The 20,446-nt window shown below is 32.5% G+C and overlaps 1 protein-coding gene across 1 annotated transcript in view; it reads left to right on the top strand.

Moving 5' to 3' along the window:
* LOC141333405 (glutamate receptor ionotropic, kainate 2-like) overlaps positions 1-20,446 on the top strand; it is a 59,242-nt gene that overhangs the window by 25,980 nt on the left and 12,816 nt on the right. The window contains exons 6-9 of the mRNA XM_073838390.1: positions 8,633-8,740; positions 8,872-8,985; positions 11,965-12,171; positions 17,103-17,326. Coding sequence (XP_073694491.1) covers positions 8,633-8,740; positions 8,872-8,985; positions 11,965-12,171; positions 17,103-17,326 — 653 coding nt within the window. The remainder of the gene's footprint in view (positions 1-8,632; positions 8,741-8,871; positions 8,986-11,964; positions 12,172-17,102; positions 17,327-20,446) is intronic.

The following is a 20,446-nucleotide window of genomic DNA, read 5'->3' as shown; positions in this document are numbered from 1 at the left end:
GGTGTATTTTTATCATTGTAGGGTGGGTGTGTTTACAAACTGCCAACACACATTAATGTTCAAACAACATGTAAAAGTGAGTTTTGCACTCGATGACCCCTTTTACATTTATTCATTTAGCCGACGCTTTTATCCAAAGCGACTTACAATTGGGAATACAACAAGTGTTTCATCCTAAGGAGGCAGATCAACATAGGAAGTGCTCAAAAATACCATATATCAGGCGTTGTTAGAAGAGTGCAGGCTAGAAGGAGAAGATCAAGAAAGAGAGGAAAAACAGGCTAGAAAGGGAGGATCAAGAAGAGAGGATAATTTATTTATTTATTAATTTATTTTTTTATTTTTTTATTGAGTCACATAGTGTCGAAAAAGATGGGTTTTTCAGCAGTAGCTTGAAAGCTGTTAAGGAGTCTGCATTCCGGATAGGAGTGGGAAGATCATTCCACCAGGCAGGGACATTGAACGAGAATGTTCTGGACAGTGATTTAATGCCTCTCTGTGGTGGTACAATGAGGCATCTTTCACTAGAGGATCTCAGTCTTCTGGAAGGAGTGTAGATGTGTAGTAGTAAATGGAGGTAGGCAGGTGATGATCCGGTGGCTGTCCTATAGGCCAGCATCAGTGTCTTGAATTTGATGCGAGCTGTAACCGGTAGCCAGTGCAGGGATATCAAGAGAGGTGTGACATGGGCCTTCTTGGGCTCATTGAAGACCAGTCGTGCTGCTGCATCCTGAATCATTTGTAGAGGCTTGATTGTACATGCTGGAAGACCAGCTAAAAGAGCATTGCAGTAGTCCAGCCTGGAAATGACCAGGGCCTGGACGAGGAGTTGTGTAGCATGCTCTGTTAGGAAGGGCCTGATCTTTCTGATGTTGTGCAATGCAAACCTGCAAGATCGAGCAGTCTTAGCTATGTGGTCTTTAAAAGTCAATTGGTCGTCAAAGATTACACCCAGATTTCTGTCTGAAGTCGATGGGGTAATTGTTGATGAACCTAACTGGATGGAGAAGTCATGTTGTAAAGATGCAGTGGCGGGAAAGATAAGGAGTTCCGTCTTTGCTAGATTGAGCTGTAGAATGTGTTCCTTCATCCATGCAGAGATATCCGCCAGGCAGCCTGAGATCCGTGCGGCTACCAATGGATCGTCTGGTTTGAAAGAAAGATAGAGCTGTGTGTCATCAGCATAGCAATGGTAGGAGAAGCCATGTGCCTGAATGATGGGGCCCAGAGATGTAGTGTATATGGAGAAGAGGAGAGGTCCAAGAACTGATCCCTGAGGAACCCCAGTGACCAGTTGATGAGTTTTGGATACCTCCCCTCCCCAGGCCACTCTGAAAGACCTGCCAGAGAGATAGGATTTGAACCAGCGAAGTGAAGTCCCTGTGATGCCCAGCGATGAGAGGGTGGACAGGAGGATCTGGTGATTCACAGTGTCAAAAGCTGCAGATAGGTCCAGCAAGATGAGTACCGATGATTTGGACTCAGCTTTAGCAGTCCGCAAGGCTTCAGTGACAGACAGTAGTGCCGTCTCAGTTGAATGGCCACTCCTGAACCCTGATTGGTTAGGATCCAGTAGATTGTTCTGTGAGAGGAATAAGGATAGCTGGTTGAAAACAGCCCGTTCCAGTGTTTTTGCTATGAATGGAAGGAGAGAGACAGGTCTGTAGTTGTCTATGAGTGAGGAGTTAAGTGTAGGTTTTTTGAGCAGTGGGGTTACCCGGGTCTGCTTAAATGTAGTGGGGAAAGTGCCTGTGAGAAGAGATGTGTTGATGATGTGTGTGAGCGCCGGTAGGATTGTAGGGGAGATTGCTTGGAGAAGGTGTGAGGGGATAGGATCTAAAGGACATGTCGTCGGATGGCTGGAGAGGAAAAGTTTGGTTACTTCTGCCTCCGAGTAAGGACAGAAGGAGAAGAGGGGAGTTCCAGCCGTGAGTGTGGTCAATTTTAGTTCCTGTATGTGTGGAGCTGAGAACTTATTACTGATAGATGTAGTTTTGTCTGTAAAAAAATGGCGAAGTCATCAGCTTTAAATCAAAATGTACATACTTTCTAACCTCAAATGCTGGTCTTGTCTAGCTCTGCGATGCGCATACGTACTCTGTGCACTCCGGTTCAAGACAGTTAGGGTATGTCGAAAAACTCCCATCACATTTTTAACTTCAAAATTGTTCTACATCGCTGTTTTACCTTTTTTCTAAAGGCCTTTGACCTTCTTTGCACGTTCACTTTGTAAACACTAGGTCGATACTTCTGCAGCGATGTAGGGCGATTTTGAAGTTGGAGGAGAAAATGAGATGGGAGTTTTTCAACATATGTTGGAAAAGTTAGAAAAGCGTATAAATATTTTTAAAAGAAAATTACAGATCGTCTCGCTTGATAAGACTCTTCTTCCTCGGCTGGGATCATTTAGAGTCCTTTGAAGCTGCATTTAAACTGCATTTTGGAAGTTCAAACTTGTGCGCACCATTGAAGTCCACTAAATGGAGAACATTCCTGACATGTTTTCCTCAAAAAACATAATTTCTTTGTGACTAAAGAAAGACATTATTATCTCGTATGACAAGTTGGTGATTACATTATCAGGAAATTTTTGTGTAGGAGACTTTTGCAGCATGCAACAGGTCTGACATGTCATGCTTGTATAACCTTCAATATGAGATTCAAATTTATCGCTTTTTCCCTCAAAACTCAATAGTCTGTTCAGTGTGAATCAAGCGCTCAAGATTCAATTAATTGATTCAGTTAACCTGAATTCATGAATCAACTGATTCAGTTCAAAGAACTGTTGACTCTTTTTAGAAGTTAATGCCTCTCATTTAGAATACAGAGGAATATAATAAAACTAGATAAAAAAGTTCGTCGAGACAAACTTTGAAGCTGGCTTGAGAAAGTCTGACCAGATAGTTTAAAAAAGTTTTTAAGTTTTTAAAAGTTTGACTGTTTTCAGTCTGAAATAGTTTGAAGTTTTCAGCAGTTTTAAAGCTTGAAGTTTAATAGATAGATGTGGTTGCTATGCGGTTGCTAGGGTACCCAGGGTGGTTGCTAGGGTGTTGCTATGCGGTTGCTAGGGTACCCGGGGTGGTTGCTAAGGTGTTGCTATGTCGTTGCCAGGGTGCCTGGGGTGGTTGCTAGGGTGTTGCTATGCGGTTACTAGGGTACCCAGAGTGGTTACTAGCATGTTTCTAGCATGTTGCTAGCATGATTCTAGCATGTTTGTAGCATGAATAGCAAGTTGCCAGCATGATTTTAACATGAATAGCAAGTTGCTAGCATGATTTTAGCATGACTAGCAAGTTATTAACATGATTCTAGCATGACTAGCAAGTTACTAGCATGATTTTAGCATGACTAGCAAGTTACTAGCATGATTTTAGCATGACTAACAAGTTACTAGCATGATTTTAGCATGACTAGCAAGTCACTAGCATGATTCTAGCATGACTAGCAAGTCACTAACATGATTTTAGCATGACTAGCATGATTCTAGCATGACTAGCAAGTCACTAGCATGATTAGCATATTGTTAGCATGATTCAGACAGATAGATAGATGAGTTTTAATGAGTTTGGCTGGATTAGAAATATAGTACATAGAAGGGAAGCTTGATTGAGTCTCAAAGGATTCTGGGAGTTTTGACAGTTGGAGTTTGAAAAGTCTTGGCTCATTTGAACATTCCGTCAATGTAAGTCTATGGGATTTTTCCCAGTTTAATTCGTTATTTTTAGGAAAACCGGAATTCCGGTCAGTTAGAAAAGATATAGCAACTGGAGTCAGACCAATCTGAAGATCTGGGCTGAGTTTGGAGTTTGTAGAGTTAAAGGTCCACTGAAGTGCCTTGAAACACGCAGCGTTATTCTATGTGGTGACGTGCTTTTAACTGAAACAAAAACATATTGCCCAGCCCCGCCCACTTATTTTGAATAGCCAATAGCGTTCCATTTATATCTGCTCGGGCCAGAGCCCTTAAGCTCGGTAAAGCCGCGTTTGTAGCTTATGACAGCCACAGACTAATAAATTACCCCACAGATTCAACATGAAACTCTTGCTAAAACAAAATAGTAATCATAATCATGCTGAGGCTGTGTAGTTTCATACATGTTGATTGCACATATGAGCACATTTGATCTGCTCCGTGTATTGCGTCTCTGTGTAGGGGGCGGGACACTACGGACTCTAGAGAACATTTGATTGGACAGAACGTTTGATGAGAAACTGAAGTGCACGGTGATATCATCAAAATCATTGATTCATATTGGCGGAAGTGACAAGACTGTAAATTTTGAATGCCCATATCTTGTAAACGCGAATTTTGTCGTTGTTTTGAAGCACGCAATCTTATAGATAATCTTAAGGCTAATATATTCATACTAAAAGCCAAAAAACGTTAATTTTTAAAGCTTTAAATTAAAGCTCTAGGAGGAGATACAGTCAGAAAAATTTGGCTAGGAAGAAAATAGAATATCAGTAAGTTGGCTCTCTTAAGCCAACTTAATAAACTGATCTCAATGAGTTCAGGTTCTGAATGTCAAAAAAACAAACCAAAAAAAAAAATTCTCCTACCGGTTTGATGACAGCAGAAATCTCCGTGTGTGACTCTCTCCATTCAAACGGCATCATAAACGAATCAGAAAAACTCCTCACACAGCCTTGTAGAAACACAAGACAGAACAATAATTAGTCTTTAATTAGAACACACTAAGAATAACACATTAGCTCAACACTTCAACACTTACTAATCACATTGACGCCAAACACAACACTTTATGAAACTTCGTCAACACTTTCACCCCTCAGTTAGCTTTAGCCCGCGGGCTAGCAACTTTATGCCTATGTAAACACACCTCATATCGGTTCTCTATCAAGTTTGCGTCACTTTTCCTGCAAAACATCAAGTTAATGTTAGAAGTGTACCTCACCAAGACAGGAAATTGATATATATTCAGACAAGGAAGTTGATTTGCGGTGAGTCTGCATCGGCTTCATTCGCTTCTCACTCCAGCGACAGAGGAGCTTAGAAATCCGTAATATCTAATCACTTCTCTCTCTAAGTTGATTATATAACGCGGAGAGTTTCTGAAAATCATCTAGTCTCAGAGAAGGTTGAGAACTTGCACTCAGAATGAAAGCAGCTGCAGCACAATATTGTGGGCGGGACTTAATCTGGTTCGCTGCTGCCATTGGCTACTAAAAGGGCCCATCACATAATTAATGATTCGATAACTTCATTATTTTTTTTAACACATACCTTTTTCTACTTGACTTTTTTTTATTCTTTAACCTCTTCACTGCTGGGTCTCTCAAGTTACACTGTTGTTTTATTACTTTATTTCCTGAGATGATAATATTATGGAAGACCATTTTCCGACACTGAATAATAATAAAAAAAAGGTAATTGCAACTTTTTATCTCACAATTCTGACTTTTTTTTTTCGCAATTACGAGTTTACATCTTTTTTTTCTCAGAATTGCTAGATGTAAAGTCACAATTGCAAGAAATAAAGTCAGAATTGCAGGATATAATCTCACAATTGCAATAAATGAAGTAAGAATTGCGATTCTGGCTTTTTTCTCGCAAATTTGACTTTGTATCTCACAATTCTGACTTTTTTTCTCAAAACTGATATGTTCACAGAATGGCAAGTTTATATCACACAATTGCGACTTTATTTCTCAGAATTGCAAGTTTATATCCTGCAATTCTGACTTTAGAACTTCAGAATTGTGAGATAAGTTGCAATAACCTTTTTTTTTTTTTTGTATATTTGTTTATTTTATTTATATATATATATATTTTTTTATTATTATTATTTATTAATAATGTATATATAAATACATACACGTACATGTATATATTATAATAATAGTTGTCTATATATTTATATTTATATTTAATTCTATATACATAGAAACTCTTTATAGTTACATATAACATTTAGCATCAAATATATATATAAATGCAAGTGTGTGTATTTTTATATACATAATAAATTTACACAGTACTCACACATATATTATGTAAAAACAAACTTTTATTTTGGATGTGATTAATCACGATTAATCGTTTGACAGCCCTAATATATATATATATACATACTTCAATTAAACGTTTACAAAATGATTTCATATGACAACAATTTAAAATGTTTTTTTTAAGATTGCTTTAATTTAGTTTGATTTATTGCTGCCTTTTATTTCATTAAATTATCTATAAAGTTTTTTAAAAATATATACTTTTACGAATTGAAGTACACATTTGATACATTTAGCACGCTTATTTTTCACAAGCGTATTTAGTGTATTTGCACTGAATTTATTACATTTGGTACCAAAATATGTGCCCCTGGACCACAAAACCAGTCGTAAGGGTCAGTTTTCTAAAATTGAGAATTATATATCTAAAATCTATCTAAAAGCTGAATAAATAAGCTTTCTGTTGATGTATGGTTTGTTAGAATAGGACAATATTTGGTCAAGATACATCTATTTAGAAATCTGAGGGTGCAAAAAAATCTAAAAATTGAGAAAATCGCCTTTAAAGTTGTCCAACTGAAGTTCTTAGCAATGCATATTACTAATCAAAAATTAACTTTGTATATATTCACAGTAGGAAATGTACAAAATATCTTCATGGAACATGATCTTTACTTAATATCCTAATGATTTTTGGCATAAAAGAAAAATCGATCATTTTGACCCATGTAATGTGTTGTTGGCGAGTCGAGCGTCTCAGTTGTTGTTCTGCAGGTGTGTTTGTTTGTGTGAGGGTCATCTGTGTGTCTCTCGTCAGATGTTTGCTCTCATCGAGGGTAATTTGTGAAAATGACACGTTGTGCCTGCAGAAACAACGTTTCTGTCTCCTGTCTCTCCGTTTCTGTCTGTGCTTTGAAGTCAAACATCAGAACCATGAGAACAATGAGCTTCTCTCAGAGACTGAGACACGTTTCACTCGTTCTGACAGGGAAAAAAAACACTGTAACATGAGAAACTGAGACAGACTGTCAAATATAATACTGTCAAATCATCTACTGTAAATCTGAGATTTCACTTAAACTAGTTAACAACCTAAATTATTCAGAAACACGCCTCATTTATCTCTGAAATGAGATCTAAAGATATGAATAGTAAACCAGATGTAAGTTCATAATAAAAAGTTATATGTACAAAATAGATTTTAAATGATTTGTAATAATCTCATTAGTTATTATGCCAAATTTGGTTTTCTATTTAAAAATATAGACAAGAATATGACCACAGTGTGGAAAAGAAATCTTTGGATCAAAGACGAAAAAGGTTTAAGCATTAAAACAATAAGTGTAATACTGCTTTAAATTGTTGCTGTTTTTCCAAAATTTAAGTTTAATTTAAGTGCATTTCTGTTTTTTTTTTTCTAAGCAAAAAATAAATATCATACATTTTACACTGCATATTTTAAACAATTATCAGATACTATAGATTTGTCCTAAAAAAAATGATTCCTAATTTCTAATATTTATGTTATGCATTTTAATTTATTAATTAGCTTTTAAATATTATTTATTAATATTATAATATTGTTTAATTAATATTTATATTAGATAATACTATTGTTTATTTTAATATATATTAAATATTATTAATTTATTTAGTTTGTTTTACAAATGCAATTTTGCTTTCCTATATTGTCATATTTTTATTGAAAAATGTTGGACCAGTGTTTTGTGTTTTATTTTTTTATTTAAAATGAGCTTTTATTTTTATAGTTTTAGTTTTAATTTTACTTTTTTGTTTAATTTTTGGTATTTATGTATTTTATATTGATATTTATTTGTATATTTTCAGTTTTCATTTTGCTTTTTGTTTAATTTGTAGTATTTTTTATGTGTTTTTATTTTGAATGACTTGTTTTATATTTTAAGTTTTATTTTATTTTTGTTTAATTTTTTGTATTTTTTGTGTTTTTATTTTAAATTAGCTAAGTTATTTAGTTCCAGTTAGTAATTCCAGTGCTTCAATTCTATTTGTAAATTTCATAAATTGTTTATCTAATATTTATTTTTTTATTTTATTTCAGCTTTAATTTTAGTTAATTATAACAACCCTTGTGAATGCTCATCATGGTTACAGAGAGCACCAGTGTTATTTTAATATTTTTAAAATAATTAATAAAATTTAATTAATATTGATATTAGATAATATTAGTTTATTTAAACATATATTAAATATTATTAATTTATTTAGTATGTTTTACAAATGCAATTTTGCTTTTCTTATATTGTCATATTTTTTACTGAAACAATGTTGGATGTTGGACCATGCAGGACATATTAAATATTTATAATATAATATATAATATAATATAATTCAACATTAAAATATTTAATATATTTATAAAATATATATTTAAAAAAAAATTAAAAATGAAAAATAAAATTGCCATTCTGTGATTTAAGAATTAAAAAAAAAAGGTTTTACAGCTCCAGAATAAAAGTGACAGGATCTCTCTGATGGATTTGCAGAATTAGATTTACGAGTGTTTTATGGAATGATTTCGATTGTGTTATTTCTGCTCTGATCGTCAGTAGTAGTGTGGAGAATAAGCGTGAATGGCGTGTAAATGTGACGTCTGTAAATGCGTCTGTGTTTGTGTCCGCAGGCATCATGGGACGGACTGACGGGTCGAATCCTTTTCAACAAAACCAACGGCTTGAGGACAGACTTTGACCTGGACGTGATCAGTCTCAAAGAGAACGGACTCGAGAAGGTGTGTGTGATTCAGGCGTGTGAGTGTGTGTGTGTGTGTGTGTGTGAGTGTGAGTGTGTGTGTGTGTGTGTGTGTGTGTGTGTGTGTGTGTGTGAGTTCATCCATCATGTGTGTGTGTGTTTTGTGCACAGATCGGGACGTGGGATCCTCCACGGGGACTCAACATGAGCGAGAATCACAAGAGTAAAATCACCAACATCACAGACTCACTCTCCAACAAATCACTGCGTGTCTCCACCATACTGGTAAACACACACACACACACACACACACACACACACACACACACACACACACACACACACACACACACACACACACACACACACACACACACACACACACACACACACACACACACACACACACACACACACACACACACACACACACACACACACACACACACACACACACACACACACACACACACACACACACACACACACACACACACACACACACACACACACACACACACACACACACACACACTCTCTCACACACACACACACACACACACACACACACACACACACACACACACACACACACACACACACACACACACACACACACACACACACACACACACACACACACACACACACACACACACACACACACACACACACTCACACACACACACACACACACACACACACACACACACACACACACACACACACACACTCTCTCACACACACACACACACACACACACACACACACACTCTCTCACACACACACACACACACACACACACACACACACACACACACTCTCTCTCACACACACAATATTTTTTGTTGAATTAATTGTAGCTTAATTTTTAGTAACTTTTTGTGTTTTTGTCATTTTTAATTTTATTGCTATTTTTAATACTTTTATTTAGGTTCAGTTTTTATTTCAGTTTTAGTTATTTATTTCTAGTTAGTAATTTTAGTGCTTCAAATTATTTTAGTTAGTTTTTTGTGATTGTTTTTTTTTTAAGGAACAGAGATGCTGCACTTTTATAATATTAAAATATTTCACCCAAAAATTACAATTACATTTTTTGGGGGTTTAAATTTTAAATTTAAAACTCAGTTTATTTTTATTATTATTTGTATTATTTATTTTATTATAATAAATACTAATATTTTTATTTATTAATTTTATTTAAAATTAAGTTTTAAGTATTTTAGTTTTTTTTTCCAAGTGTTTTTTATTAATAAAATAAATTATATTAAATTATATTAAATTAAATTAAAGCTGCAAGCAGCGATGGGCGGGCCCTCACACTCGGGCTCACCGCCGATTAATATAGTACATTTAGAAGGAATATGTTAAAGTCATTTAGATGTGCCAGACTTCTTACTGCCAGCTGGTGGCGCTATGTGTATAACTTTAGCATATTAGCTAAATGTTGCTAGCATGTTTAACTATGTTTGTAGCATGTTGAATATTAAGCTTGGGGCAAATTGGACATTGTATGCATGAGTTACAGTAACTTCCTGTTTCATTGTATTATTAGTATGCTTTAGCATATTATCTAAATGTTGTTAACATGTTATAGCATGTTTCTAGCATGTTGCTACCCTATTTAACAGTTGTTGATATTTTTAAAATGTTGCTAGGCATCCACAACAGTATAAAACATGTCACTTCCTGTTATCAGCAGGTGGCGCTATGACTATAACTGAATATGGGCACTGACGTGTGTTCAGGACCGGACTGTTATCAAACATGTGAAGTTTGAGGCAGATCAGACATTGTTTGCCTGACTTACAGCAACTTCCTTTTTCATAGCGGCACGTTGAAATTTGTCAGGCGGCCACGAACACGCCCCTCAACGAAAACTCTAGATTTTTGCAATTTAGCATCGCAAAGGCCTTATGATGACACTCAGCAAATTTGAAGATGATCGGATAAAAACTGTAGGAGGAGTTTGTTAAAGTACGAGGCCTGAAAATGGAAAAAAACTGCACAAAAACTGTACAGGAAATTCAATATAACGGACTTCCTGTTGGGTATCGAATTTAGCTCCAAGAGGCTTTTTTGTAGGTACTGGTGTGTTACATGTGTGTACCGATTTTTGTGCATGTACGTGAATCACAGCTGAAAGCACACACCGCTGAACGTGTAAAGGTGGCGCTATCGAGCTATTTTGCCACAACCACTTCTGAAAACCATATCCCTCAAAAAGACTTTTCATTTTGGAGAAGAAGAAGAAGAAGAAGAATAAACGGAGCAATTCCAGTAGGGTCCTCGCACTGCAGTGCTCGGGCCCTAATTAGCTTTTTAATTTTAGATTTTCATTTTATTTTTAGTATTTTTTGTGTTTTTATTTTAAATAAGCTTTTATTTTTATATTTTCAGTTTTCATTTAATTTATTTTATTTTGTTTAGTTCATTTTAGTTTAATGTTTAGTATACTTATTATTTATTTTATTATAATAAATATTAATATTTCTATGTATTAACTTTATTTTAAACTAAGTTTTTATTTATTTCCAATAAATACAATTTATTTTATTTCAAGTTTAAGTTTTTCATTTTTAGTTTTTTTTTCAAGCATTTTTTTTATTTAAAAAGTATTTTAAAGAACAGTATTATTATTTGAAAATAAAAAAAAATTGAAAGACAATTATTTATTAATTATTTAAAAGATAATACATTAAAAAAATGTTTATATTTAGTAACAAAAAAAGGCACCATATACCCTATTATTTTAAGTCAATATTTTTACATTTAGTGCCAAAAATTAAGTATTTGTAAAATATAAAATGCCACACACAATATGCGGTGGCAAGGGAAAGAAATATTCATAAAATATAAATAAAATTGTGCCATATCTCATTATTTAGTCAATATTTTTATATTTGGATGCAAGAAAATTAAATATATATAAAAATAAAAAGAAAATTGCACCATCCCTTATTATGTGCTGTCAATATTTTTATATTTATTAGCAAGAAAAGTAAATATTTATAAAATATAAAATTACACTATACTTTGTTATTTCTAATAAGAGAATTATTTATTAATTATTTGAAAGACAATAAATTACCTAAAAAAGAAAATTATGTAATTACAAACTTTTGTAGATTATTTAATATTTGCGTTATATTTTATTTATATTTTTAGTTATATTCTGCAAATCCACTGAATAATAAACACAATGACATGAAATTGGTCTGTTTTGCATCTTCTGAGATTTTCTGTCTGTTCGGTCTGTCTCAGGAGGAGCCGTACGTTATGTTTAAGAAGTCCGATAAACCTCTGTACGGTAACGACCGCTTCGAGGGATTCTGCGTGGATCTGCTGCGGGAGCTTTCGGGAATCCTGGGCTTCCGTTACGAGATCCGATTAGTGGAGGACGGCAAATACGGGGCGTTTGAGGAGAGTACGGGCCAGTGGAACGGCATGGTGCGCGAACTCATGGACCACGTGAGTATTTCAGATTTTAAATTAGCTTTCATTTTTATATTTTCAGTTTTCATTTACTTTGTTTCATTTTTAGTATTTTCTATACGTTTTTATTTTAAATGAGCTTTTACTTTTATTTTTTATTTTTAATGTTACTTTTTTGTCTATTTTTTTGTATTTTATTATTAGCTTTTATTTGTATATTTTCAGTTTTCATTTTGTTTGTTTTTTACTTTGTAGTATTTTTATGTTTTTATTTTAAATTAGCTTTTATTTTTATACTTTCAGTTTTCATTTTAGTTTATTTTTAGTACTGCTTATGTGTTTTTATTTTAAATTAGCTTTAATTTTTATATTTTCAGTTTTCAATTTCTTTTTTGTTTCATTTTTAGTATTTTCTAAGAGATTTTATTTTAAATTAGCTTTTGCTTTTATTTTTTATTTTTAAGGTTACTTTTTTTGTTTAATTTTTTGTATTTTATTATTAGCTTTTATTTGTATATTTTCAGTTTTCATTTTGTTTGTTTTTTACTTTGTAGTATTTTTATGTTTTTATTTTAAATTAGCTTTTATTTTTATACTTTCAGTTTTCATTTTAGTTTTTTATTTTTAGTACTGCTTATGTGTTTTTATTTTAAATTAGCTTTTATTTTTAGATTTTCAGTTTTCATTTTATTTTTTGTTTGATTTAATTTATGCATTTTTATTTTTAATTAGCCTTTATTCTTATATTTTCAGTTTTGATTTTATTTTTTGTTAAAGTTTTAGTATTTATGTCTTTTTATTTTAAGTTATCTTTTATTGTTATATTTTCAGTTTTCTTTGTTTAATTTTTAGTATTTTTTAATGTTTTTATTTTGAATTAGCTTTTATTTTTTTAATTTTTATTTTTAATTTAAGCTATTTTTTTGTTTGTTTGTTTTTTTTTATCTAATATTTATTTTTTATTTTGTGAATTATATTGATTATATTTTTTAAACATTGTTTGAATTAGCTTTTATTTATTTAATTTTTTTTTTTTACTTTAATTCTAGTTTAATCTTTAGTCATTTTTGTTATGTTTCTGTCGTTTTTATTATTTATTCATTTTTATTTTTAGTTCAGTTTTAGTTATTTCCAGCGTTTTTCACTTTTAAGCACAAATTTAGCTAGTTTTTCATCTAATATTTTATGTAAATCTAAAATACACTGCCGCCCAAAAGTTTGGGATCAGTAAGACTTGTTTTTTAAAGAAGTCTCTTGTGCTCATCAAGATTGCATTTATTTGATCAAAAATACAGAAAAAAAACTAAACATTGCAAAATGTTATTAAAATATAAAATAATGTTTTTTTACTTTAATATACTTTAAAATATAATTTATTCATTTGATACAAAGCTGAATTTTTCAACTTTTGAACAGTATTGTATATACAGTATTTACTGTATATTATTAGAAAACCTTTCTATTTTAAATAAATGCCGTTCTTTTAAACTTTGTATTTATTAAGGAATACTGGGAAAAAAGTAGCAGTTTCCAACAAAATATTAAGCATCACAGCTGTTTTCAACATTGATAATAAATCATTAGAATGATTTGTGAAGGATCATGTGACACTGAAGACTGCAGTAATGATGCTGAAAATACAGCTTTGATCACAGAAATAAATTACATTTTAAAATATATTCACATAGAAATCTGTTATTTTAAACTGAAATAATATTTAACAATAATAAAAAAATTTCAGTATTTTTGATAAAATAAACACAGCCTCGATGAGCATAAGAAATGTCTTTAAAAACATTAAAAATCTTACTGATCCCAAACTTTTGAGCATCAGTTTATGTTTTCTTTCAAAATATTTTTTAAAGGACTTAGTTCATGATAACGCTAGTAAACATTTGTAGTATTACATGGTGTCTTGAGTAAATCTGCTGTCACTCCTCTAAACTGTACTCGTCTGATAGAAACGCTGAAGTGGTTTTGTCTGCAAGAGGCAGTCTGGGATTCTGGGAGATTCGGTAATGGCCGCAAATCTCCGGAGGTCTTATTAAGGAACGCTGTATCTGAGCTTGTTCGTGTGTAAGAACTCGACCCGACGTGCGCGACATGAATTAATGATCAGATTCTCAGGCGTGCGACACGAATCGACTGCGTTTGGTTTGATCTCACACGCTGCTGCTAAACTCAGCGCTCTTCACCTTCATCAACCACATCTGAAACCTGCTGCCTTACGACAGAAATATATTCAAGTCAACTAAACGCTTCTGCATTATCAATATCAAAACATGTTTAACCCTCTGCTTGTGTTCGGGTCAAATTGACCCAAGATTTTCTTTTTCCTGAAAATACTAGTTAATGTTATCACATTGGACTCAAACTTCCTGACTTTATTTACATGGGGTATAAGTACTTCTCAGATATTTTTTTTTAAAAATTCATTTTTTTGTGGGTTTTATTTCATCTAGTCTCACTTGTGGTGTCCCCGGGTCAAAAATGACCCGGGGACACAACAAGTGTGACTTTTTGCAATTTTGTACAAAATAAAAGCATTTGAATGCAAACTTACTGATTAAATATTAAAGCACACTGGTGTGATAAACACTGCACAATTGTATTATTTTTTGTTTAATATTGTGAAAATTATTCATAAAAAATGTGAGTTTTTTACTCAAAAACAAGGTACCTATACTTTGGATAAACGAGGTCTACGATTAATCAGATGCAAATAGAAACACAAAACCAGTCCTAAATGAAAGAAAACAAGTTGACAAAAAAGTTGAATCCAATATTTGGTGATAATATAGCAAAATGCCAGATTTATAAGCAGTTGTTTGGAGTCCGGTCATTTTTGACCCGGGGACACAACAAGTGTGACTTTTTGCAATTTTGTACAAAATAAAAGCATTTGAATGCAAACTTACTGATTAAATATTAAAGCACACTGGTGTGATAAACACTGCACAATTGTATTATTTTTTGTTTAATATTGTGAAAATTATTCATAAAAAATGTGAGTTTTTTACTCAAAAACAAGGTACCTATACTTTTGGATAAACGAGGCCTACGATTACTCAGATGCAAATAGAAAAACAAAACCAGTCCTAAATAAAAGAAAACAAGTTGACAAAAAGATTGAATCCAATATTTGGTGATAATATAGCAAAATGCCAGATTTATAAGCAGTTGTTTGGAGTCCGGTCATTTTTGACCCGGGGACACAACAAGTGTGACTTTTTGCAATTTTGTACAAAATAAAAGCATTTGAATGCAAACTTACTGATTAAATATTAAAGCACACTGGTGTGATAAACACTGCACAATTGTATTATTTTTTGTTTAATATTGTGAAAATTATTCATAAAAAATGTGAGTTTTTTACTCAAAAACAAGGTACCTATACTTTTGGATAAACGAGGCCTACGATTACTCAGATGCAAATAGAAAAACAAAACCAGTCCTAAATAAAAGAAAACAAGTTGACAAAAAGATTGAATCCAATATTTGGTGATAATATAGCAAAATGCCAGATTTATAAGCAGTTGTTTGGAGTCCGGTCATTTTTGACCCGGGGACACAACAAGTGTGACTTTTTGCAATTTTGTACAAAATAAAAGCATTCAAAAGCAAACTTCCTAATTTAACATTAAAGCACACTAGTGTGAGAAACACTGCAAATTTTCATTATTTTTTGTGTAATATTGTGAAAATTATTCATAAAAAATGTGAGTTTTTTACTCAAAAACAAGGTACCTATACTTTGGATAAACGAGGTCTACGATTAATCAGATGCAAATAGAAACACAAAACCAGTCCTAAATGAAAGAAAACAAGTTGACAAAAAAGTTGAATCCAATATTTGGTGATAATATAGCAAAATGCCAGATTTATAAGCAGTTGTTTGGAGTCCGGTCATTTTTGACCCGGGGACACACAACAAGTGTGACTTTTTGCAATTTTGTACAAAATAAAAGCATTCAAAAGCAAACTTCCTAATTTAACATTAAAGCACACTAGTGTGAGAAACACTGCAAATTTTCATTATTTTTTGTCTCATATTGTGAAAATTATTCATAAAAAATGTGAGTTTTTTACTCAAAAACAAGGTACCTATACTTTGGATAAACGAGGTCTACGATTAATCAGATGCAAATAGAAACACAAAACCAGTCCTAAATGAAAGAAAACAAGTTGACAAAAAAGTTGAATCCAATATTTGGTGATAATATAGCAAAATGCCAGATTTATAAGCAGTTGTTTGGAGTCCGGTCATTTTTGACCCGGGGACACACAACAAGTGTGACTTTTTGCAATTTTGTACAAAATAAAAGCATTCAAAAGCAAACTTCCTAATTTAACATTAAAGCACACTAGTGTGAGAAACACTGCAAATTTTCATTATTTTTTGTCTCATATTGTGAAAATTATTCATAAAAAAATGCTTTTTTCACTCAAAAAATGAGGTACCGACTTTCAGATAAATGAGGCCTAAGATTACTTAGATGCAAATAGAAACACAAAACCAGTCCTAAATAAAAGAAAACAAGTTGACAAAAAGATTAAATCCAATATTTGGTGATAATATAGCAAAATGACAGATTTACAAGCAGTTGTTTGGAATCCGGTCATTTTTGACCCGGGAACACCGTGTGTGAACTTTTTGTGACTTTTTGCAATTTTGTACAAAATAAAAGCATTTAAAAGCAAACTTCCCGATTAAACATTAAAGCACACTGGTGTGAGAAACAACGAGCTGCCTAATTTTGGATAAAGGAATAAGCAGTTGTTTGGGAACATGAAAGGTGTGACAGGAATCACACAACCAGAGAGTTAACTAACTTGTTCAGTTTACAGTGTAAAGGAGTGTCACAAATGATTCAGAATTGACAAAGTGATTCATTTGAATCTTTTAGTCAAGTGTCACCTGACGGATCTCTCTCTCCTGATTGGTCTGTTGTGTTGGTGATTGACAGAAAGCAGACCTGGCTGTGGCTCCGCTGACCATCACATACGTGCGAGAGAAGGTGATTGACTTCTCCAAACCCTTCATGACCCTGGGCATCAGCATCCTGTACCGCAAACCCAACGGCACCAACCCCGGCGTCTTCTCCTTCCTCAACCCTCTGTCCCCTGATATCTGGATGTATATTCTACTGGCTTGCTTGGGTGTCAGTTGTGTGCTGTTTGTCATAGCCAGGTAACACGTGACCCTCGCGCTCGTCTTCCAACCGCTCATCCGTCTTCATCCTCGCTCGCAGGAAACGGTGCCATTTGTGCTTCAAAATCTCTGCAATTTAATAATAAAAAATGAACAACCCATAACAGTTCCCTAACTATATTATATTGTAAATATAAATATTATTGCACTAAATATTTTTGTATTTAGTTGCAAGAAAAATAATGTAAAATATAAATTGCACCACACCACATTGTTTACATTTATGCATTTAGGAGATGCTTTTATCCAAAGCAATTTTACATTTTGTAAAAAAAAAAAAAAAAAGGCACAAGTTAAAATAAGTAAGAAACAACCACGGAGTGTCTTTAAAAATGCTGGTTATTTTTTATATTTTTATATTTAGTAACAAACCAAAAATGCACCATACCTCAATATTTTTACATTTAGTGGCAAAAATTAAATATTTATAAAATATAAATATAATTGCAATACTCCACATCTACAGGCAATATTTGTACATTTAGTAGCAAAAAAAGTTAAATATAAATAAAAATGGCCACGTACCTCATTATTAACAGTCAATATTGTTACATTTAGTGGCTAGAAAATTAAATATATATAAAATATAAATATAATTGCACTACTCCACATTATCTACAGTCAATATTTTTATATTTGGCAGCAAGAAAAATAAATATTTGTAAAATATAAATATAATTGCAATACTCCACATCTACATGCAATATTTTTACATTTAGAGGCAAAAAAAGTTAAATATAAATAAAATTGCCACGTACCTCATTATTAACAGTCAATATTTTTACATTTAGTGGCCAGAAAATTAAATATATGTAAAAAATGTAAATAAAATTGCACAATTCCACATTATCTTCAGTCAATATTTTATATTCAGCGGCAAGATATAAATAAAAATGCATACCTAATTTTTTAGTCAATATTTTTATATTTAGTGGCAAGAAAAATAAATAGAAAATAATAGAACATTTAAAAAAATATACTTATAAAATATAAATAAAATTGCACCATACCTAATTATTTAAAGTCAATATTTTTACATTTAGTGGCAAAAAAATGTATATTTATAAAATATAAATAAAATTGACACACACCTCATTATTTACAATCAATATTTTTATTTTTGGTGCCACGAAAAATAAATATTTATAAAATATAAACAAAATTGCACCAAACCTCTTTATTTAGTCAATATTTTTACATTTAGTGGCAAATAAATATTTGTAAAATATAAATAAAATTGCACCATACCTCATTATTTAGCCAATATTTTTACATTTAGTGGCTAAAATTTAAAAATGTGTTAAATATAAATAACATTGCCACACACCTCATTAGTTACAGTCAAAATTAAATATTAAATAAAATACATATAGAATATACATTTATTTGCACTACTCCACATTATCTACAGTCAGTGTTTCTGAATTTAGTGACAAAAAAAATTGTGTAAAAATATTGTGATTATCACTTTTTCTTTCCAAAGTGAAGTTAAGCTTAAAATGTGTGTAAATATAATAAAATGTAAAAATAAAAATGTACAAGAAACTTCAACTTCAAGCACCATGTGGTCAAAAAGCCTAGAAATAATTATTCATAAAAGGAAAAATGTCCCAGTATTTTATGTACAAAAAGGCCAGGACGAAGACAAAAGTGTATTTAATTTCAATAAAAGCAACAATTTACTGTGCATTAAAAGCTATTTTAAGTAAACTTGATATAATATTTAATTTTTGCAAATTAAAACAAAGTGATGAGGTGAAGTTTCCACCGTTTCCTGCTGGTGTGTGTCTCTGTGGTCTGATGGTGATGTTCTGTTAAAGCCCTCTGGATCTCCCATAATGACTTTCTCAGTTACTTTCCCCTTCATCCTCTCTGATATCGGTCTCACTCTAATATCTCTCTGTCCTGCTTTAATATCTCTCTCAGCGTTTATGGCCACGTCTCACAGGAGTCTCCAGACTCGCCTTATTAATTGGAAATCCTCTGAAATGTTCCAGAGGAAATCAATCAGGCTCAGTTTACGGAGCACGAATGGCTCTGAATCAGACGAACAAGTGCTGATGTCAAGCGTTCGTTAAAGCTCGGCGTCCACGTTTAATGTTACCGGCGACATGATACCAAATAAAAGCCACGACTGTCACCTAAGTTAGTTTGGAATATGCACACTGAGTGTGATTGTGAGGCATTCTGGGTAAGTGTTCTGGTTCTGGATTAGATAATCGTGTGATGTCGAACTAGCACTCGCTGGGCTTCCGCTCACGCTGTGTTGTTCTGCTCTATAATTGGAATATTGACTTTTCAACTGCTGTATTGATTAGAAAAGCCCCAATTTACCTCTAAACACACACGAGAGTTTTTACAAGTCCCTGAACGCTCATAGAGATCTTCCTCTAGCTTTACACAAACACAAACACAAACACACAGTCAGCTATATTTCACATTCTGTCTGATGCATCAACTTTTAGTCACTCACTTGATTAGCCACATAGGATAATAGTGCACAATATTATGTTTTATTCCATTTTATGGCATAACTTTGATTTAAAAAAAAAAATCTTTATTAGCATTTAGACTCCATAAAGAACCTTTAAACATTTATTGACACTTTTATTTCACAAAAAGTTAATTATGGTGGAAATAGGTTTATTAGGTTTTTAAAAAGAAAACTAAAACATATATAAAATATCAATGCTGTCGCAGCATGGCAGATTATTTAAAGCCACTTATTTTACATTTAGTGGATTAAAATTAAATATATATAGAATTTAAATTTAATTTCACCACACCAGCCAATGTTTTATGTTTAGTGTCAAGAAAACTAAAATATATATGAAATATAAATAGTTGCAACACACCACTTAATTTACAATCAATATTTTTATATTTAAAAACAAAAATATTGCACAATATAAATAAAATTGCACCACATTATTTGCAAGATTATTAGTCAATATTTTTGTATTTATTATATATTTAATATTAGTGGTGGGCCGTTATCGGCGTTAACGTGCTGCGTTAACGTGAAACTCTTATCGCGCGATAAAAAAAAATATCGCCGTTAATCTATTCTCAAAGTTGGGTTGGGAGCTGGGTCTAAAC

Source organism: Garra rufa, chromosome 4, assembly GCF_049309525.1.
Source record: "Garra rufa chromosome 4, GarRuf1.0, whole genome shotgun sequence".
Classification (NCBI taxonomy): Eukaryota; Metazoa; Chordata; class Actinopteri; order Cypriniformes; family Cyprinidae; genus Garra; species Garra rufa.
The sequence above is the reverse complement of the archived record's forward strand: the minus strand, read 5'-3'. Positions and strand labels throughout refer to the sequence as shown.